The sequence below is a fragment of the Drosophila serrata genome, unplaced genomic scaffold (genome assembly GCF_035046125.1).
Source record: "Drosophila serrata isolate PLE 108 unplaced genomic scaffold, ASM3504612v1 contig_240, whole genome shotgun sequence".
NCBI classification, from domain to species: domain Eukaryota; kingdom Metazoa; phylum Arthropoda; class Insecta; order Diptera; family Drosophilidae; genus Drosophila; species Drosophila serrata.
In genome coordinates, this window is record NW_028257138.1 from 1,985,610 (window position 1) to 2,009,352 (window position 23,743).

At 35.2% G+C, this 23,743-nt stretch overlaps 1 protein-coding gene across 12 annotated transcripts in view; it reads right to left on the reverse strand.

Moving 5' to 3' along the window:
* Pde11 (Phosphodiesterase 11) overlaps nt 1-23,743 on the reverse strand; it is a 73,462-nt gene that overhangs the window by 25,491 nt on the left and 24,228 nt on the right. For 3 of the 12 annotated variants that reach the window (XM_020945099.2, XM_086830435.1, XM_086830433.1), the window contains one exon: nt 12,653-12,727. In XM_020945099.2, the coding sequence (XP_020800758.2) occupies nt 12,653-12,713 (61 nt within the window). In that variant the 5' untranslated portion in view covers nt 12,714-12,727. Of the gene's footprint in view, nt 1-8,406; nt 8,877-12,652; nt 12,728-20,660; nt 21,683-23,743 lie in introns of those variants that run through there. The other 9 variants (XM_086830436.1, XM_086830429.1, XM_086830432.1 and 6 more) reach the window with 7 other exon arrangements.

The following is a 23,743-nucleotide window of genomic DNA, read 5'->3' on the forward strand; positions in this document are numbered from 1 at the left end:
GCTGGCCAACGACGACGACGAGAAATGGAGGCCGAATTGTTATGAGTGAGTAAGGTAAGTTTTCTGGCCAAAAACGTTATATTTTTTGGCCAAGAATTGGGGGTCTGAAAAAAGGCAAACACAGTGTCCAATATCAAAGGGAAAAACCTAGGGAAATTTAATAGTAAAATCGCTATTTATTTGAGTCGCAAAAAGAAATTTCGCAGCGCATTATTCCCCTGTTTCTTATTTTTTTCTGTAGCGAAATCATATAACCATTTAGCACAACTCTACTTCCACTTAGTTTTAGCCTAAAATAACCAATTTGAACCTGAAACCTGAACCTAGGCCAATTCCCACTCCCTTGGCCAACTTCCCAACTCTTCTTTCGTTTTCGATTTTCGTTCCCTTTATTTTCTTGAACTTGCCTTTGATCAGCATTTGACAAGTGTCCAATTGTGTTAATCAGGCGTGTTAATTAGCCGCCGATCGGGCATTACGTAGCGTCTGCGACAATATTTATTCACTCGCTCCCTCGCTCGCTCGACTTTGATCTGGCGGCTGAAATGGCCGAGAATGACACCGAAAATAAACACAAGAGTCTTTACAAATATTATTCATAAATGGAAACTTTTTACAAACGAATTTGTTGTGTACTGTCACGGCGACTCTATGGCTATAATTCAAGGAAATGATCCGAACAAATAAATAATAGGAAATTTTATGGACGGTGCTCGGCGCTGCGTTACCATAAACCAAACAAATAAATATATACATATATCCGAGATATATATTTGATATTCACTTGTTGACTCTTATCCGGCGGGTGACTGGAAAAGTTTTTCGGAATATACTTGACACTTGTAATTGTTTTGTTTATTTGACTTTGGCATAGATATCCCTCGAGGAGGATCAATATCACTTTGCCAGGTTGCCAGGAACCTCTCTCTCGTCCTTCCCTTCGCTCAGAACAAACAGCGACACGAGTCTGTATTTTGGATATCATTTCGAGGCAATATATACTTGACATGACTTGGCTTCGAGTTGGTTATTTTCCCCAACAACAGCATAAATTGTAAGCCGATGCCCTGGGCGGTCCGCGGAGAGGCAGCAACAAAAATCGTACACAATAATCAAAATATTGCACGACATTGCACATTAATAAGTAAACAGAAACAGGAACAACAGCGGAGGCAACTCCGCAGAACTTTGCGTATTCTTGGAACTGGGAACTGGGAACTTGGGAAATTCGAAACGAACGATTTTCAATGTAAGCTTTTTTCCCAACAACTGAACAACTGACGGGGAAAAGGTTAATGCAGAGGGGGCAGTCTTTTGAAGTTGCTAACCTCGACTGCAGACGATGTTGACGTCCTGTCTGATAAGGGTAATGAGCAGGCTAATGAAATCATAAATAATTTCTATACATTTCAAGGCTTTGTGTGTGCCTTTCGGGGAGAACAGCAATGTTTTTGACAGCCAAAATGAGCGTTATTAGCAATTAATACACGAGTTTGAAAATGAAATAGCAGCACAACACTCCAAGTTACTTGAATTTCTGATAATCGGTTTGGAAATGAATTTATAATTACATTTACAGTAACAAATTAGGTAAAGTTTCTGTTTGGAGAATAACTTACTTTCCTAAGAATTCACAAAACGAATGTTTTTATAAACAGATCAGAAATCTCTTCAACAGAAATTTAGCAAAACGTAAAAACTATTCAATTTTATAATAATATTTTTCAATAGCACTAAACACTATTCAATGTAGCTTTTCCATTTAAAACACTGTTTAATACCATATGTTTTCCAACACTAATAAATTAGTAAATTGCTTTTAAAGTACTACCTAGTTTGCTCCGGGTTAATAAGCGATTTCCAACAAGTTTAATGGGGCTACAACATTTGCAAATTAACCCTTTAAATAATTAAAAATAATAACAATAGGAAACCAGCAGATAGAAGCGGGAAAAAGGTGCAATTGTCTGGAATACAAAAAAAAAAAGAAAATCGTTTAAGTAGGCGCCAGCGGGTTCAATTCCAACCCCCTTCCCAAGCGCCCCACTGAGAGTTCGCCCCAAGTTTGCGGTTAAAAAAAAAACAATTTTAATTCCATACACTTAGTGTGAGTTGGAAAATTTTCCACAAGCTCCCTAAGCACGCGAACAAAAACATTAAACGAAACAACAACAACGAAAACATAAATAAACAATACAAAATGGCAAAAAAAAAAAGAGAGCTTCTGAGCAGGCAAACATACATATTTATGCATATGTACATACATATATATGCATGATATAAATTAATTAAATCTGTTTGATTTGTATAAACAAAATGAAGATTAATTGCAGCCGGGCAAGAAACAAATACATATTATTAAAGCATATTAATTAAAAGCAGCTGCTTCTTCTTTAATCAATTAAATGCCAAGAGAGGCAGAGACAGGGAGAGAGAGAGAAAATACAGAGAAAGAAAGAGAATAACTGAGCAAAGAGCGACAAGAGTGGGAGGAAAATGAGCAAAAGCTGCGCGTCTCACTTTTGCGGCGAATTGGCAGAGATAGAGATAGATATGTAGGTGCAGATACATAGCTACACGTGAAAAATAAACTTCAGATACAAAAATAATTAACTAAATTTTTATTAATATTTATAGTTCTTTGAAAGTTAACAAACTGTATCATATACATCAAGTATCATTAAAAGAAAATCCAGCAAATCTATCTATCTTGTTAAACTGTTAAATATGTATCTAACAAAATGAAATAAATTGTAAATTAATCATGAGGTATACCACAATTATTAAAGAGTATTTTTCAAATGTTTTATATCAGTGAGCTAATATTTAAGATAGTTAATAATGATGGTATATTAGAATAAATATCAATAACTAAATGTATTAAAATAAATATTAATAATAATGCAAGAACTATTTAAGGAATAGGTATAAATGTATGTATAAATTATCACTTATTTATTTAATCACCTCTGTATAGGTAAGGGGTATCTTTTTAAAGTGTATCTGAGTAAGAGAGCCCAAGTATGACGACAGCTCAACCCCAAAATCACCCCTCAAAGCCCCCTGTCCGTGTGTGGGCAGCTGCTGCCTCATTTCCTACCGATCGCATTCTATATATCTCTGTATATATATATACATATATATATATATGTATATGAATCTTAAATCGTTCAATTGGCACACATTTTCCGCTTGTCCATCGAATCAGTGACGCAAGTTTTCCTCCCACCTCGCTCGGGAAAGGAATGAGTCAGTTCCAAATGGGTTTCCCGAAACAAAAAAATAAAAACATAAAACGAAATGCCAACACATTGTCCATGCAAATTTCTTTTCACAGAATCAGATTCACAAAACTGCATCAGACTGAGTCACATCAATTAATAGGAAACACAGTCAAAACTAGAAAACTTCTCTATGATTATGTTTACATATGTTTTGAGGTATATTTTATATTTTTTTCGGGGCCTTGAGGCATCGAACTGTGCTATATAAACAGAAGTACGAGTGAAATATACATTTTGTAGACAAAAGTCGGGCAATATATTCGACATTTTACGACTGACATGGGGAATTGTGTAAGATAAAGACGAAATCTTTTCGCCGTCATTAGTCTACATCATATACGATATTTATTTATCATATATTTATATTATATAAATATATATAAGTTAGGGAATGAGTGAGTATATAGAGTTTATATAGGAATTAAGAAATGTTGTCATCGAAATGGAAAGACTTTATACACCCAAAAAAAAAGGGACAAATGTAAACTGTGATTTAATATTTATTTACTGATTATTTTACCAAGTTCCTAGAACTTATCCAACATCTGCAATTATTTTGAAAGTAAATTTAATCAAATCACAACGCCCCCAAGAATTCCCATTAATATTTTACAATAATGCATTTCAGTAAAAAAAAAAAACCAACAAGAATTTCACAACAAAAAGGAAAGAGAGCGAGAGACATTCGATTATTTAAATAATTAATTTGAAAATACTGCACATGATTTAAATTTGGAGGGTTTCAAACGAGTTTGGCAAGCAAACTACCTCCGAGCAGCGCCTTTTGACGAACCATAAACCAGATGCAAATTAAATAAATCAACAGCCACACGAAGCGAATAAAAGAAAACCAAATCAAATAAAATAAAATAAAATATATACACATATGTGCGTACGGCACAAGATACAGATACAACTATAAGGTGATAGCCAAAGCCATTCGCCGGCCGACACGTGCCAGATTCCAACAACGATCGCCGACTGAATGCGGCTGAAACACCAGCTCACAAAATAACCGAAACAGCTGTTCGGCATTCCCCAATAAACAGCAATAACATCAATAAAAAATACAAAATACAAAATACAGAAAATAAAACAGAACAACAAAACGAGAAAACGAGAAAAATCGAACAAGAGGTGTCAAACAATAAGCGAGCCAAGTAAAAGGTTCAAAGACTTTGGAGAAGAAGCGATAAATAAACATTAAATGTCCATAAAGAACCCCTCTTCACTTCAAACACACTTATTTGCTTATACACACGCGTTGAATGCATTTATTGATTTTTAAAATTTCAATATTTTGCATAAAGAAGTGGAGGCAAAAGTAGGATAAGTCTTTCTATATTTCATTGTATAATGATATATAAAATAATAACGAAGCGAAAGCCAAATAAATCCAACCTTACACAAGAATAAATATATTTATTTAATGCCCTTAACTAATATTTGTTTGAATATTTCATTACTTTACAAACGAAAGATAAATTTTTAAGAAAGCATTTGGAGCATAGTGGGATTATTTAAATTTTTTTTAAAGTTCAGCAAGGATTTAAAAGAAGAATTATAATAGTAGTCTAACTTACAAAAAAATTAACAAGACTTTTCAAATCAATATGTAATCTTGCATTCAATAGTTATTGATTTTCCACCTCAACAATTATTAAACAAGAGCATCACTCGCTTGGTGCTTTTGTTAATCTTTTTCATTGGAAATTCCTCCAAGAACTGTTAACCCACATTGAAGAAGGCCTCCAAATGTGGGCAGCAGGAAGCCCGACAGCCATTCCACTAGCCAGGCCAAGAGCCCAGAGCCAAATCAAGCCAGGCCAGGCAAAAAAAAAACAAGCTAACAACCTCCATGGACACACCAACCAACCAACCGACCACCTTCTGCATTTGGCCATAATAATCCGGGCGTAATTACCATATATGTGTGCAACTTTTGCCATTGCACTCAACTTGAGATCTTTTATGTTATATATACTTATATTGGGTCAATTTCACCCGCCCCCTGCCCTCCGGATGTGCTAACCATATTTGGTGTGAGTAGGTGAGCCCATTTGGACAGCATGGCGACTACTTGATATTGTATCACACACACGCTCCTAGCTCGGCTTTTATAATATCATGGATAACTGGTTGCAAGTGCGTCAAGAGAGACGTCATTGAAAAAAGAAACAAAACCAAGATGACCAAAGAGCATTTATTAAGGTCTCCGCAGCTCTGAAACTCCGAAACTTCAGCTTAAAATCTTTGCTTAAAGAACAGCCATCGTTTTGGATCACAGTTCTTGGAATCGAAATCGGAGAAGTCAGTCACTGATATCTTTATGATGGCCATTATAATATTTCAGAGGTTCAGGAATTAACAGATTATTAATATTTTTACCACGGGGAATCACAAGAAAAACACCCTTTTGTTTAATATTGAATTTTGGCTTCAACTGGTTTCTCTTGGCGATTTTGTTGAAGAATTATTGAAACAAGCTCATAAGTTATACTATAAATCATAAATATTGAGGCAACTATTTGATTATTCTTCAGTTTCATCTTAAAGGTGCCTATTTATTCGATTAATTGAAAGGGGTAATCCCCGATTCATCTTCGAGAGGGGGTTATTTATTTATAAAAGCTATAAATAAAATGTAATTTGAAAAGAAGACTCTAACCCATAAATTCCAAAAAATATATTAAGGAATGAAATGACTTCGAACCTTATTATCATTCATGTTTCCCCACATTCCCTCATTTCCCTGCTCAACTCCAGGAAATTCCCAGCTCATCATATGGTCAACAAGAATGACCAGTCCGTCAGTGATTATTTTGGCCAAGTGACGGCACCATTTCAATGTGACTGATAGGCCGATAGAGGTAACAGGTAGGCCAGGTAAACCGCATTATCAGCATCAGAGAGCACGAGCGGACGCCCACTGATAAGGCGCGTGAGTAATGACTAGATTTAGCCGGATAACAATGGTAATTCCTTCTGATAATGACAATCATAAACAACAAAGTCGAGGGCTTATATTCTAGCCTCGACTTCGCAGTGTGTGTGCAGCTGGTTAGCGCGGATACGGAGTCCGCAAAAGATATATTCTTGAAGTTGACTCCATAAAAATCATACATTCATTCGAAGCGAGCCTCGAGTGCTGGGTTTTATCAATGAATGTACTTAGTTCCTGTTTAAGCACAGATTAGATTTGAATAGGAGCACTTGCTGGGTGCTTATTCGATTTCAAACACGTAATTTTTAAATATTTTTGTATATTTCATTAACTTTATCTGCTGTGGAAGCATTCTCTTACAGTTACCAGGGAAATCATCGTGATGCTATTAACAAAAAAAAAGTATTATAGCTGACGCAGGTGTTTTTTAATTATTTTAAAAAGCTAATTAATTGAAATATAGCGTTCTTAACATTTAACCCCCTTATTAAGCTTCAGAGTAATATTTCAGAGAATAGAAAGAAAAAACTCTATAGATTGCAGTGAAACTAATTATAAAATTCTAAGATTTTGTTTAACATTATAAATAAAAATACCTAATAATTACATTTTTTTTTTTTATTTATTTGGAAATACTTAAAAACCAAAAGATACAAGAGGAAAACTACCAAAATAAAAAAAAAACGACAAAACCGTTACAGCAAACACAACAAATACAGAGGGAAAAAATGACTTTATTGAGTACACACAGCACACACACACTCACTCACTCACTGAAAAAAAACATATGTGCGTGCCCGAATGTGTGTATTTTTTGTTCTCTTGATAAAAGCGTAAGAATAACAACAGCAACAAAGGCGAAATGACAACAAAAGCGAATTGAACTCAACGAACGCACCTGTCTGCTGGCCAGAGGGGCGAAGGGGAACCACGAGGGGCGGCCAGCAAAGAGGGGGCGTGGCCAGAGAGAGGGAGGAGGGAGGCCAAGGGCTGAGCAGACAGCTTATCGCAGCAAAACTCGCGCACTCACCACCTCCTCCTGCTCGCTCTTTCTCGTTTTTCCCCGCTTTATCTCAGTGACTAGAAAAACGCGCAGTTTCCGCAAAAAATAAAAATAAATAAATAAATTAAAGAATAATAAATATATAAAAGAATATATACACAAAAACATAAATTGCAATTGCAAATAATAAGTCGATTTTTTTTATATAAACATTTCGTGTTCAATAATATACTTTAAAAGTGACTTTAAAATCCAGAACAATATTTCATGTTGTTTATATTTTATTTTTGTATAAATAATATGTAACAAAATCTATAATCCTTGTATTATTAGTACAATAAAAAATCTATTGAAGTTAAAGTAAGTTGACAATCTTCGCCATTGAAGAAATATGGAATATTTCATAATTCAATCATTTTATTTTAAATTAAAATTATTATTTTAATGTATTTAAAAAATAGGTAAGATAAATATGCAGTTTTTATAGAATTCCACAATGAATAAATTTTAGAATAATATTTTAAATATTATAATTTAAAATCACAAAAAGTAGAAAACATTTGCAGAGAAAAAAAAAACATGTAACCGTATACATTAAATTCTATAATTGAGTTCGCAAAAAAAGTTGTTTAAATTTCGTTTTTGGGTAACATTTAACAATTTCTTTATTGTTTTTTCCCCCTCTTTTTTTGCACGCTTGGACGCCTAACAAATTCGCCGCAACAATATCAAATAATAAACAACAAAATAGCAAAAATAAAAAAAGCACACACACTCGCACACCACTTAGGCGGCGATAAGCATACTCTGAGAAATAAAATCAAGCTGGCAACGCTGGCAAAGCCATCGAGAGCAGAGCAGAAAGAGAGCGATAGAGAGAGAGAGAAGGCGAGACACTACTGATCAGCTGAAGCAAAAAAAAAAAAAAGAGAGTAGCAGAAGAATTGCAATGCATTTCGGTCCTTTTTTTTATAATATTTCCACCAAAGGTAGCCCAGAGAGAGGTGAACCTTGCTTTTCCCTTAAGCAAAATCTTGTAGAAACGATAAGCTCAAACCCAAAGCATTTCTTTCGATTCTTCAAGGGGTATTATGCAGTTTTCGTATATAAGATATAAGATATGTATAGCTGTGCATTCGTTTTTTATATAAATTTATATGTATATATTTTCACACCTTGGCGACACACACACACACATGCACACGCGGGCGTAAAGCGAACGAGAGAGTAGAAGAGGAAGAATTGAGCACGCGACCGTTGATCGCACATATAAAAAACGTTTTTATTTTCTCATTGCCTTTGCCTCATCTTAAAGATTCATTCGGTTTCCCTTTACTTTTCTTTCGATTCGTTTCTTTTATTTTATTTTATTCTTTCTTTCTTTTCTTTGCGCGCACAAAACTCTGCCCGATCTTGGTTGGCTTTTCTTTCTCCTTATTTTTGTATTGTAATTGTAATTTTATATTATTTTCGGGCCGCTTTTGCCGCCGAGCGAACCGCGCAACCGAACAGATTGAATATCTGACAGATACTGAGACGGCGAACGTAGCTGGCCGAGTGCGACGGCGAAATGGCGACGCGGCGAATTCGCCTAAAATAAACAAAGCCAAGACTCACTCCGAAAAGTCACTCAAAAGTTTCTTTCCTTTTTATTTACACTTTTGCCGTTTTTAGTTTATCGCGAGCGGCGGCGACTAATGAACTTTTGTACTCTCTTTCTGGGTCTCTCTCTCTCTCTCTCTCTCTCTCTCTGCCCCCTCTTTATTGCCCTCTGTTTTGTCGTCTCATTCGCATTCAACTTGTTGATAGCGCAAAATGTTTTTTTCCTCTCCTTTTCCCCCGATTTCTTATCAGCAAAAATTGTATCTCTGTGTGTGACCTGGGAAATGTGCGACTTTAGCTTTTTACTCTTTAATTTGTTCAGCTTTTTCACTACATACATCAGCACATATATATATATTTTTACGATTTTTACTGTTAACGCTAACGTGACCATGGCCGTAATTGATTGCCGCCGCCTGCAGATAGCCGCCTAATGAATTGATGGGCACCGCCAGCGCCAGCGCCAGCGCAATCGTAAGCGAAAATGCAAAAACATGGTAGCGGAAAAGTAAAATAAAAAAGTAACAAAACTAAGCAATATTCTTAACTTAAGGCGTTATAATTAAGTTGCAATTGTAACTACAATTTTAGCCTTAAGTAAGCTCTTGAAAGATGCCTTAGAAACATATATTATTTTGAACACTCGATATTTTATGATTATGTATTGCAAAAACATAAAATAATAAAAAACCTAATGTAATAAAAATTCATATTGTTAATTTATTTATTTTAGTTCAATTTAAATTTTCAGCAATCAAATAGAACGTATTCTAAGCTTAAAATCAACCGATTTCAAGACAGGCTTTTTCTCAAATTTTTTGCATACTTATTGGCGCTTTTGCGACGTCCACTTTTTAAACTGTATTATCTGACTAAAGTGAATTAAAATGAATTAAAATATTAAATAAGTAAATAGTAACCAATCTTCAATTTTAAAGAATATGCTGTCATTTTAAATCCCACATAAGCGCTCGAATTAATTAAGAGATTAAGAAACACAAGAAAACAATGCAAAACGAAGCAGAAGACAACAAAACACATTTGTTTTTTCTGCAGCAGGGAGATAATTAAGCTTGTTCACATTTTTACTGTTTTTCTTCTGTCTTTTTTTCGATATTAAATCAAACAAAGACACAGCTGCTTTTAATGAAGAAAGAAATAAAAACAGAGGAGCAGAACATTTTTGCTGACATGACTCAAGAATATGCACCGTTACCCAAGTTGGCTCAACAACTAAGAAAGAAACACACAGGGCACCGATATTTCGACTCAGCTTCAGTTGGCCAAAAGAACCGGCTTTTGAGCAAACCAGAAAAAGCTAAGAAAAAAAGAAACAGACACAAAAACCGCAGCGAGAAGAAGCCAAAACAGAAGCGAAAAATAATGAAGAAAAGCAAAATTAACGCTCAAAGTTCGCTGGCGACTGCAGCAGATAAAACTTTGGATAAACTTTGCCCGAGCTTTGACTCCGTCAATGAAAAAAAGCTCCACTCAACCCTTACGATATTGGCTCCCTTATATTTTCGGCTTCGAGTTAAATTCTCGCAAAGTTTGGCTCAATGCCAAGTTTGCCGGCAAAACGAAGCCGGGCAGGAATTGAGTTTCCACTCAAGCGAATAAAAAGATTAAGTTGGAATAATGCATTATTATTTTGTATGTGCTAATTAAAGGGAGAGTAAGAATTTAAAAAAATGTCTTTTAGGTTAAGGTATTCTTTTAACAAGAAATGTACTTCAGAAGTTAATTACAACATTCTAATTTTGCATTGGTATTTCTCAACATTAAAATGATAATTGAAGACCCTTTTTCTTTAAATAAAACTCTATATTGCCTGCAATTGTTATTCCTTTCAGAACAAAATATATATATATATTATATTATTATTAACCATTTATTAAATAACACTTTAATGCAATTCCGAAACTATCGATTCTTTTAGCTCTAGCTATAATTTTCCCTTTCACTTTATTTACTCGGCTTTTCCGCCTCTCATTTTGTTATGGCCTTTGTTTGCTACTGTTTTTTTTTCGTAGCGGAAACGGAAACGACGGCACCCAAGTGTTCGTGCGCGCGTATCTGTGTGACTCTATAAACCACATGGAGCGTGACACCGACGACATCAGCGACTTGGCTTCCTGCAAAGTGTTGACAAAGCGTGCAAAGTCTACCCTTGGCTGCTGCCTCCAGTGCCACTCGTGGCAGAGCGCCGCCCCTTTTCTACTTCCATGTTCATTCCCATTCCGCAGCTCCTTGTTACCATTACAAAGGCAAACATCAGGATCACACAGGAAAAAAGAACGGTCAATTTGGAATTAGAATTTGCTTCAAATATTTGCATTCTTTAAAGCAATATTTATCAATGTCTTTATATGCAGATTTATAAGAAAAATCCAAATTTAAAATACCTATAACTAAGCCAAAAAATCACGAATTTTAACACGGAAAGCTGTCCTATGTTTATTTTTCAATAGTCAATACATCTGCATACTCAATTAAAAATTTAAAAAAAATTAAATTTTTTCATCCAATTTTTGACAATTTAAATGATGTAAAATTAGGACAATTTTTGAAAATTTTTAATTTTTGTCAAACATAGCTAGATCGATTCAGCTTTTGATGCTGATCAAGAATATATATGGTTTGTAGGGTCGGAAATGACTCCTTCATTGCGTTTTAAGCCTCTGACTAGAATTATGGTACCCTGAATGGGTATAATTACACCAGTGCGTATGCGTAATATTTTGGGACTATAAATAGCTGAAATAAAAACTTAAACCATAAAGGGGGTTTACTTCGGCCCGCTTGGAATTTGTAATTAAATTAAATAGGATCATATCGAAAATGCATAATAACTTAGCATAAAATATTCGCATTCTTTTTATCAAATTTATTAATATTTCTTTAAATTTAACCCCCTAAAAATGTTCAAAATTTGTAAAAAATTAAATTTTTGTTAGACATAGCTAGATCGAATCAATTTATAATGCTGATCCAGAATAAATAGGATTAACAGGGTCGGAAATGACTCCTTCCTTGCGTTTTAAGCTTCTGACTGAAATTATGGTACTCTGCAAGGATATAAGTATACCTGTGCGTATACGTAATTTTTTGTTTGAACTAAAATTTTAGGATCTTTTTTGGCAGCACTTGCAGTACCTTTAAATCTTAAGTCATATATAGTCCCCCGTGATGCTAAATACTTTTAAAATATATTTTTGTGCGGTGCAGGGAGGGCGTGAGTCTGCTGGAGCCACGCGACAGCGACCATAAATTGTGTAAAGTTCTCTCTAGTTGCCTTTCGCTTGGCTTTGTTTGTTTGTCCGGCCCGTCCGCCATTCGTTGTTTGTTTGGCCGTTTGTTTGAAATTAATTAAAAGTTTATGTGATTGTTTTCAGCCAGGCAGAAGTTTTTCGGTTTTGATCCCAACATAACTCATCTTCCTATCTCCCTGGCTTAATAACAAAGTTGTTCCGGCAAATGCCAAATCGGATTGCCATTGATTTTAGTTTTGCATTTTAAAAAATCATGATGCTCACAAAAAATGCACAAGCCCCCTTACACTTTGTTCAATTTTCCGCCACCTAAAGTCAGACAATAATGCCACAAAGGCAGATCCTTCTCTAAACCTCCCAAGGCAAAGGATAATGAACGCTGAAATATGCAACAAATGGCGGCAGGACAACAATGGCATTGAACCTTGCCCAGCACGCTTTTGTTTCAACATTCAACAGATAGATATAAATCTGGGAATAATAATAACTTAATGACCCATGAAAGTGTCGATTGCTTTGCTTAGCTCAAAAAATGTAAGGAACTTACCAATTTTACGTCTCGCCCGCCATAAAACGGGCGGCGCCGCGTTGTTTGGTGAAGAAGCCATTATTCCAATTAAATCTGAAATTAAAGAAACCAAAATATTAGAGCCGGATTTGTGTCGAGAGGATTTACCTAGAAACTCATTTATACATTTCCTACATCATTTTTTAATTGCCTGATTGGAAAAACCCATGGGCCACGCCAAAATCCGGCAAAAACCCGGAGCACAAAACTTTTCATGCGGGCCAAACAATCCCTAAGATAACATTATACACCAACAGATACAAGATACATCCGCCAGCAAAAAATTTAAGGAAAAAAACAGTACAATGAATGAATACTTGGCCGAATGGGTGAATGACTGAGTGACAAGCTTTGATTAATGGAGTCAGCAGTCACAGCAACATCATTAGACTATTTATGAATGTCTACGCCAAATATGCAAAAGTTGGCCAAGCAAAATGCGGAGAAGGAGCTCCAAATTTATATGCTCTCGTCTGGCCAAGTTTGGGCCACCATAAATAATTTGTGACACATTCGTTTGGGGGGAAAAAGAAATATATAGGGATTATACATATACATAGCTTGAATACATACAGCAATTAAAATATATCTTAATGAAGTCTCAACAGCGGAAAGTTTTTAGGAAAGCTGTTTTTTTTTTTTTTTAACTTTTCAGTGAAGACTAAAGAGTTCTTTGTTTGTTATTACTTCGTTTTAAATTCGTTGTTTACTTAAGATTCAGTTTAATAAACAGTATATACACAATTGTAATTAGAAAATTTTATAAACATTAATCTAATATTTATTTTTATACATTTTATTGAAAGATATACCTTCAGAGTGCTTGATGTGGTTTGATTTTTTCTAGAAAAGAATAAATTTAATATTCCAACATTGAAAACAATATGAAAGTAATCCAAAACAAATTCCAATCTTAGTTATAAATTATCATAAGACAAAAAATTGAAATATTAAACATTAAGACAACAAACACCTTATTTATTCTTACTGAAATCAGAAGCCAACAATACAGAAATTATAACCCAAAGCCTTTACCTTTTGTTTGCCATTTATTCGATGTGAATAATCTGGCACGAAATATTGACCAATTTCAAACAATGACCTCTGAGAGCTTTGCATAAATTACTCAAATATTTGGGTAACTCACCTGAACAATAGTAGAAATTATAGAAATATATTCATTAGATCAACAAAAGGCTTTTGGCCAAGATCAAATAGAGAACTGACTAAGCAAAATTTGATCAATAAACAGCCCCATTGTCATATTTCAACATTTTTTGAATGGAATTCCTCTTGGCCTGCCGAGGAACTTTCCTTCAACTGTTTATCATCTGACTGCTCCGTGTTTATGGCTTTTCCCCACTGCGCTGTTTGGGTTTTCTTATCACGACACGTAGCCTTATCGCCAGCGACCTTGACTTTTTATCTCACAATTAGTAACGCGCTTTTCAATCTGCGCCGTCGCGTCGCGTCGCTCAAGCAGTCAAGTCAATGAACCTGAACGGCCAGCGATCGGAAGGTTGTGTTTGACTTGATTTTATTTGATTTGTATATATATATTTTATTCCGGCGGAGTTCTTAATGAACGATTACAGCATCGAATTGATTTAAAGCAATCGTTTTGCCACGCGCTCTTCCATATTCACATTTCCCTGATAAGCAATTAAGTACATCAACTGAACGGAGCATCAAAAATCTAATGAATTTGTAATAAACATTGGCAGGAAAACAAATGTTTGCACTGCAAAAAATATGCAGCACAATAAACACAATTTTCACCAATTTTCAGCAAGGTGAAAATGACTTTCTTTCATATTTCTCCCTATTATTATGGTTAAAATTTGCGAACAAAATATAATAATTTTCAGAAATATTTACTGAAGCTTTATTTGATTTTATAAATAAAATCATAGGAAAAATTTCATAAATCGAAAACATAATCTAAAATCAAACATATTGAAGTTGTTAGTCAAAGATGTTGCCTTTTAACTGGGACTCTTTTTTTTTGTTTTATAAACACTTGAATTTAAGTTTTGTATATGAAGTTACTTCTTTTTTCGCCGTGTGCACATTTCTTTTATTTTATTTATTGGCCTGTCAATTTGATTTCATGAAATTCCATTGTCAGTTGGCGCCTGCCTGTCGATCAGCAGCGGCAGAGGCAGAAAGCAGAGGCAGAAAGCAGAGGCAGAGGCAGAGACAGAGGCAGGCGGAAGATTAGGCGACAGGGGCGGAGCTGATAGTGCCGCAGGGGGGGCCGCCAAGCAGGGCCCGTCTTCACAGATTATAACTGCGCACAATTTATTCGCAATTAGTGTGGTTGCAAAACACAAAAAAAAAAAAATAATAAAATACTATGCCAAGACAATGAAATGCAAACAGTTAGAACGGCACGGAAAAAAGTCATTAGATAAACCGCCTTTTTTTACAAGGGAGGTGAGAGAGCATTATAATTAGGTAAAGGCTTTATGTACTTCTGAGTTTTTTTATCAACTATTTGGGTTCAATAGGTGGGCATAGTTATCGCGAAAAGTTTCGAGCCAGCTAGATTTCTAAATACGTTTTGAAGAGTTTTTTAAATATCAATAAAAAGGATTGATTTCTTAACTAATTTTAATTTGTCATCATCATTAGTAATTAATCAAAAATATTTTGCAAAATTTAAGTACAAAACTTTCTTACTTAAGGCCATGTGATAGATCATGTTATGTTTGAAAAACAACGTTTTATGCTACCAACTCTAAGAAAACTATCTCATGTTTTATATTACTTAAAATATGTTCCAGCTACTAAACCATGTAAACAGCAAATTTACCACTAAACTTTAAAACTTTCTCTCTTTACAAAAATTTAAAACTGAACCTTGCAACATAACTTTGATAATAAAAACAATGCATAAACGATTCAATTAAAAATGCCCTCGTAAATGTCATTGGACTACTTCAACCATTTTGCCCAATCAATTTCACAACGAAGGCTCCACAAAAAATTACCCAAAATCGTGTTCAAGTACAAGGAATAATAATTCATAATTAATACGAAACGCATATCACGCAAAACGTTGACTGTTTCTTGCGACTCTAAAATGCGTAATCATCTAAATAATAACAATAACAGACCACGTACCATAAACCATAAACCGTAAACAAAAATTATTGTTGCAAATCAAACAGCAGCTGACGATGGGTAAACAATGGCCCCAAAAAATATATACATAAATATACTATATAAAACCCAGAGAGCTAGAGCTGGAGAGCCAGGTAAACAATAAAACACGAGTTAAGTTGGCAAACAACAGAGCCCAAAAATGAAAGGAGAGCGTGTCGAATCTGGGTGAGATCTGCCATAGCTGTATTTTATATTCAATATATACTATATATATTGGAGGATTGTGGGTGGAGCGGCCAAGGCGACAGGCTACAAATCAATCAGCCAAAATCAAAATAAAAACGCAACCTGTTTGGCATTTTAAATATATATATTTGCTGCGGTGAAGCTTTGCAAATTTATTTCACTTTTTTGTGCCTCCTGCATACTATATAATATATACATAACATATGTATCTACTGATTTTGTAGGGCTTCATGAGCACTGAAAACAAAAAAAAAAACTAGAGGCCTTAATTACAGTGCTCCACATCCATATTTGTACACTTACTTCTACATTGTTTAGTTTGTTGTAAAGTTAAATGAGATCTTAATCACCAGTTTGCATGTTAATAAAGGCTGTCAGAAGCAAAGGTCCATATTTGAAAAATGACTACCTTTTTACTTAAAAGTTGCCCAAGATAAAAGGTGTTAAAGCCATAAGGGGGCTTGTAAAGTGTTTGAATGTATTACGAGATGCCTAACTTTGTAAAAAACTACAAGTTTTTTTTATTTGTCAGTAACTTTTATATTATACAGACTTTAATGAAATGAGTCGTTTTTATATTTAATATGTAGAAATTCGTTAGAAATAAAAAACTACGATCGTCGTATTAAATTCATTTAATTTAATTAATTCATTTAAAATAGAAGGCATTACTTTCTCAACTTAATGTGTAAGAAAAAAAGCAGTTTTGCCATAACATAAAACTTTCAAATAATTCATTTTCTATAAATATATATTTAAATATATAGCATTACTTTCCTTTACAAAAACCTTGTTAATATGAAGAAATAATTATTAATAAAAACAACTATTCTTTAGAAAGAAACCTTTTGTAATATCACTTACTTCCTACGAGTTCCATTTCCCTTTATTGGCAAAGAGTATCTTTCCTTAAGCTTATTTCCTGAGGCCTAAACCTGAGTGTATCTTGGCTTTTCCTCGTTTGTATTTTCTTTTTTTGTGGTAATTGTTTGGCATACATAACTTAAACTTAAACTCGAAATGTGAATGTGTTTGTCCGCTTTTCTTTCCCGCTTTCCCAGGGAGTTGGAGCTGCTGATGATGATGGCTAATGCGTCGTTTAAATGCTGACATGCATGTCGAGGGCGAGATAAGATATAAGCCATATACTACACACCATATAGCACATGCAGCACTATATATACTGTGGCATATATGTATGTATGTACATATTTGTTATTCGGGCAGATTTTGTTGGCGCTGATAAAAGCGTTGATATCACCGGGAAGTTGGGCCGTCACATTGCTAAAAGCCACGCGTATTTCGAATTAACATTAGCGTGCTGATTAAGCGAGTCAATTCCAGCTGAGGCAGCACCAGCACCTCCTATTCAGCACTTTTATATTATTATTTAATAATAATAATAACGCTGTTTTTGAAGTGGAACTCCCTGCCGTTTTGTTGTCAAGCGAAGGAATGCAGTGATTCACTTGGGGACATCTCCCCGAAAGTCGAACCGAAGTTAATTAACAAATTCATGCAAAAATCAAAAATCTTTCCATGCTCTGTGACGCAAATACCGCCGAGACCTCTGACGTCTCTGGTTTGGACTCCAAAGCGAGATATTTCTGGTCCCTTGTGGGGCTTTCGTCACCTCCAGAGGAAGGGAATCCGTTGGAGTGCAAATGTGATAATCACCGGAAAAGGGGGGAGTGATATTACGGGAATTACCTGAATCACCTGGCATGTTCGGGGTGGGGAAAAGGCCCTTCAGGTTAATGAATATGCAAAGGTAAACTTATTTCTGATAAGTGAACAGTCACATGACATTATATTTTAATTACCAGAAGCTTACTTCGGGAAATTTAGATTTATTTTCAAAAAAGTCAAGAACATAAGTAATATCGCAAAAATGGAATTCCTTAAAGCATTATGCCAAATATGTTAATTAACACATCATCGATTTGTGCTGCTTCATTTGCTTTGTTTAATTAATTCTCAATATTAATATTTCCAAGTTGATGAATGTCAAATACAAAGCTAATGAGTACACTACAAACCAGTTTCTGAAAATATTTCCAGAATATATTAAATTAAACAATGGCCCTCGGATTTTACGCAGATTGATATCAAATTGATTGTAAAAATTTAAATAAATCAAGCTAAAATATAAGCTTGATAAATGAAGTAGAATAATAAGTAAGACATATTAATAAATAATCATTAATCATTCATTTAAATGTGTAAGAAATAAGACTCATTCTCCTACTATTAGAATTTGATCGAAATTAGGCAGAAAATATTGATCATCAAAATTTTAAGCAAAGGTTGATATATTAATATTTATATATTATTTAATATATAACGACGAGCAGAGAAGTATTTAAATTTTATTTTCTTTCCATCCCCCTTCCTTCGTTTCATAACTGAAAATGTAAACCTTTTGTATTTTGCAGCCACTCATCTGGTCATTCCCTTGCCGGTTTAGATAAAGGGGCCAGGCTTATCTGATTCACGTGGATGGCTGGAGATCCGATAGAGCTGCCTGCTCCACTTTTCTGACAGCTCGACAAATGCTCGTTCTCACCGTGCCAGCGGAGCCCACACAGCGCGTTCGTAATCAAAACAATAATCATCATCATCCCCACCACAATCATCTCCATCTCCAGCTGCCACCTGAGTTAATTACACACTTTTGCGGCGAACAAATACACCTCATGTATATACATACATATATACACACATATCGGAACATGAGTAAATGCGATAGTTAGAATGCGGGGCACGTCGGCTGAGACTGAGGAAAAATGTCAACCAGCGACCAGAGACCGACCTTAACGACGTGATTGATATGGAACAGGAAGAAGACCGAGTCCGAGCGAACCGAAGCTTTGATGGGGAAGTCATTGCACGTTTTATTATGTGTTCAGGGTGCGCGCACACTTATCGCTGGCACTGTTCCTCAACAGTTCTCTTAATGATTCGGTCACTAAAAATTAGTAACATGAATTGGTTTTAACACAGTTCAACATTAACTTATAGACTTTCAAGGTATTATGATTTTAGTCAGAAGCTTGTAAAGATATGAAGGAGTCATTTCCGACCCTATAAATCATATATATTCTTGATCAGCATCAACAGCCGAGTCGATCTGGCTATGTCAGACAAAAATTTAATTTTTTCAAAATTTTCAAAATTTTATAAGGGGTTAATCGTTAAAATTTCGACAAAAAATTTACCAAAATTTTAAATTCTTTAAAAATTGTAATTAAGTAAGCAGATTTTTTAACCTGATAAAAATTAACATTCAGAATCAAAATCAATGCATTTTTGGCATAGTTATGAGTTTTTTAAACTTCGATATGTCGAAAAAATTGTCATATAAAATATCTATAAATAACGATCCAAGGAATGAGAATTATTTAAGATCCGATTCATATTCAATGCAATAATTCAATTATTAGCTACAAGAATATAAAAACCCAGGTTTCGGAAGTAAGTAAGTAACCTCCTGGTTTAGTCTTTTTTTGATGTGTTTTTTGCTGCCTCGAAATAGCTAATATACAGTCACCCTTTTTTAACGCTTTCTTTTATCCACTTAATATTATTAAAAGTGTAGGAAAGTTAGGGCTAACAGCAGTTGCAATTAGGTGAGTACACCTGTGCGATGCATCTTTTTTTTTTCTTTCAGAAAGATTTAAAACCTTAAGGGTCGCAGCTTTGCTCTGCCGGAAAATGAAAAACTTCAGGGGCGGACTGAAAGTTAATTAGTTAACTGTAAGCGGCGCTACGCTTGTCATTCAGCGAACGTAAAGATATAAAAGATACAAGTGCTATATAGAAGAGGGGTTAGGCTTACGTTGGGGAGGGTTAGGGGTTAGGGGGGCCGACAGAAGGCACGCCATAAACATCAAGTGCTTGTCTAGAGTGTCTTATCTCGTGACCATATAACAGGCAGGCTCTCTCTCTCTTTCTTTACCTGCCTCTACCTTTTACCGCTATTCGGCTAACGAGCGCTTGCAAAATCCAACAAAAAAATCGTGTTTTATTTTATACTTATTTATTTTATTTTTTGCTTCTGTTGTTATTTTTCTTATTACTTTTTTGACAGTCTCAAGCAGGCACTTCACACAGACAGGCCCAGGCGAAATGCTCAAGTAAGCATAAAATGCAATTAAAAGAAGGATCGCCGAAGAGAAAAAGAAATTAGAGCAAGTGTACAAGTGATACAAAAATAATAAGAAAAAAAAAGAAACATTAATAAGAAGAAAAAAATGAGATAAAATGATTGGATCAAAGGAAAAGCCAAGAGTGTAGAGAAATGGTGATAGTAAAACACTCGGAAAAAAGCAAATTGGAAAGAAAAAGTTGTGAAAAATTTAATTTAAAGTTTACTTAAAACCTAATAGCAAGATAGGAGTATATGGTATTAGAAGACTATATGTTTAGATATAGGGGAATTATAAATCCTTCGCTATTTATATATTATTGAAAGATTTAAGTCTATCAGAAATCGACCTTAAAAGTTTCCCAATTTCATTTAAATTGGGTTAATATTAATTTTGCTGAAATATTTATCTTTACCAGCTGGTTATCAATTCTTACTTAAATATTTTATATTTTCTGATTTCTTTCTAAATCAATTTCAACTTACAGTATCTAATCCGTGAGGCCTTTCCAATTAATCCAAAATTTTATGGGCTAAAGATCTCGCTCGATTTGTTAACTTATTTATTGGCTGACTTAAGCAATTGATATACATTTGCTTATATTGGATGGTTATTTAATATATCACAAAATCGCGAATATATATATTCCATTAATTCCACACACAACTTAACTTTCGCGAGTTTATTTTGTGTTTTTAATTTCTTGAATTTTATTTTTCGTATTGTTCCCTTTGTTTCTCGCTTAGTCTCTCTCTTTGCCAGCGAAACTGAGGCAAACAGCGGAGGGAAAAACACTGTCACTGCGTATACTCGTAATAAATTAAAAAAAAAAACCGAGACGTCGACCGCTTGTTCATTAGAAAAAGATTATTAAACATTAAACAAGAATTTCGTTGGTCACTTTTTTAAATGTAGTATTAGGGATCTCTTCAGAGGCTGTTTTTATATTGTACATACAATATCGAGGTTTTATTTTATTTCAACACACTCAGCCTTACAAATAAGATTCTGGATTGGTAAATTCTGCTTTACTCTCAACTCTTTCCGTCGCTTTTAGCTTTTCTCTTTTGCTCCCTATTCTTTATTTTTCGTTTCCTCTTTTTGTTTAGACAATACACTTCACTGATATTCGTAGAGCTTTCAAAGGGAAAGAAGTTCTTCCATTCGCAATTTACGATTTACGATTGAACGATTTGACGATTTTGAATTTCCCTTGATTTTGATTTCGAATTTCTTTGTTGAACTCGCACCGCAGTCGAGCGTTTTGAAGGGGGAAAAAGCAAAACACACGCGCACAACACGATGCTGCTCAGCCCGATCGGATCACCATTATCTTGATCCCAAATATATATAATCCACATCCAGGCTAATGCCGCCGCTGCTGCTGTGTTTATTCTTCTTCGCTTCTCCTTCTGCCTCCACTTTCGGCGAGAATCCCCGAGGAACCGATCCGAGATCCGAGGAACCGAGAACTGGGTGCGACGAGCGGTGAGCGTGAACTGTGCCAAAGCGAAGCGATCGTGGTGGAGCAGCGCTGCCGACGCTGGCGTTGGGGCTAGCGACGACGTCGGCGTCGTTGGTGGATCATCGCGGGGGCTTGCTGTTGGCGCTCGTCAGTGCTGCCCTTTTAGCCATTTAGCATTGTACTAGCGCTACTAATGCGGATGTTAAAAAGCATGGCAGATAAACAAATCTACCCAGTTTCGATATTTGATCGGAAAGTTGATTATATATCGATTTATTTCACGAAACACATCAATTATATTTGTATCATAAAACTCCATATATAATAAAAGGGAGATCTAACCAAAAAAGTTCTATAAAATATACACCACTTTGGGAATAACACAAGGCTAAAGTATTTATAAATTTAAAAAATGGTAATTACATCAATTTTGTAATCCCTTTAATTATTCAAATATCGTTAAATTAACTTAAATGCCAACACTAGAGCCCTCTCCGCTCTGCCGCAGCTGGCAGAGGGCTGAGAGCAGTCCCAGAGAGACAAAGAGAGAGAGAAAAAGCGATGTGGATGGAGAGTTTGGCTGCTGGAGGAGCATTTGGATCCCACGTTGTTGTAAAGTGTTCTTTTTGTTGTGCCTGTTTTGGCTAACCCCCTCCCCTCCCGCTGGACACTACTCACTGCTCTTTTTGGCAGCTAACGGGTGCAAAGTCCAAGTCCAAGAGCGACGACCATCCGAAAGTTTGCATCCAGTTTGCAGTTTGCAGTTTGCAGTTTTTGGTATGCCCACCGCCGTGTTTGCCTTCACACCTGCGCCTTAACCCCCTCACCCACGCCCCGCCACTGCCCAGGCCCGCGCTAACTGGAACTAATTCTCGCACAGCGCCTTCAGCTGCTTAGCATTCTCCTGGGATCGATCTAAGATCGTGCAAATAGCACTTTGAATGACACCATTAACTAACTGGAATCATGGGGGGAAAGAAAAATAAGGAAAGCAGGCTGGAAAGTCACAACACTTTTCCATAATTACAAGGGTATTATAATTTCAGTCAGGAGCTTGTAATGCTGTGAAGGAGTCATTTCCGACCATATAAATCATATATATTCTTGATCAGCATTATCAGGCAAATCTTTCTAGGCATGTTCGACAAAAATGTAATTTTTTCAAAATTTTCCAAATTTTTATAAGGGGTGTTACATCGTTAAAATTGTCAAAATTTGTCAAAAATTTGACTGTTTTGTAATTGTAAACGGAGTATGCAGATTTATAAACCTTATAAAGTATAACACACGACAGCTTTCAGAACTAAAATTAATGCTTTTTTGGCTTAGTTAGGAGTTTTTTAAACTTTGATTATTCACACGTTTTCCTTTACATCTTTTTTTTGCACTTTTAACCTTTTCGGTGTTTGCAGTGTCGACATCTATTTCATGTCCTGTTTTTGGGTCAAGAAACCGCAAAACCAAAAAGCGAAAACCGAAAATTACAAACAATTGCGAAAATAATGATTGTTTCCAAACGAAAAACAAAGTTGCAGCACACGTGATTTGATAAGTATGTATGTACTTGTATTTATTCGTTTAGATCCACACAGGAACCAGATAATAGGTACCAGATACCAGATACTAGATACCCAAGCTGTCGGATTCATAAGAGGGCCGCCCCGGCACCATATGTTGGCCATGTTAGTTGGTATTACCAATTAGCAGGATCACACAGCACTCGGGGCGATTAGTCACAGGCCATTTGGCAATCGAGGCGAAGGTGGCGATTTGCTCAACATTTTGTTTTCCGTTTCTATTTGCATTCTGTAAAATGCCACCCAAAAAAAGAAAAATAATGCCGAGCGTTTTTCGGTTGCCAGGTTAGTGGGACACACACACGATGTTTGCACAACACACTGGTGTTGTCAAGTCGAAATAGAAAATAAAAAACATTGAAATAACCCAAAATATTGAGTACCTTCTGGAGATCTATCTATAAGCATTTAAACCTGGGTTTTGATTGATATTTTACTGAATTCAATAACATTTAAATGTTTTATTTAGTTCCATAATTTAGAAATATCCGTCTGAAAAAGCGACAGTTTAACAGCTCTTATAAAC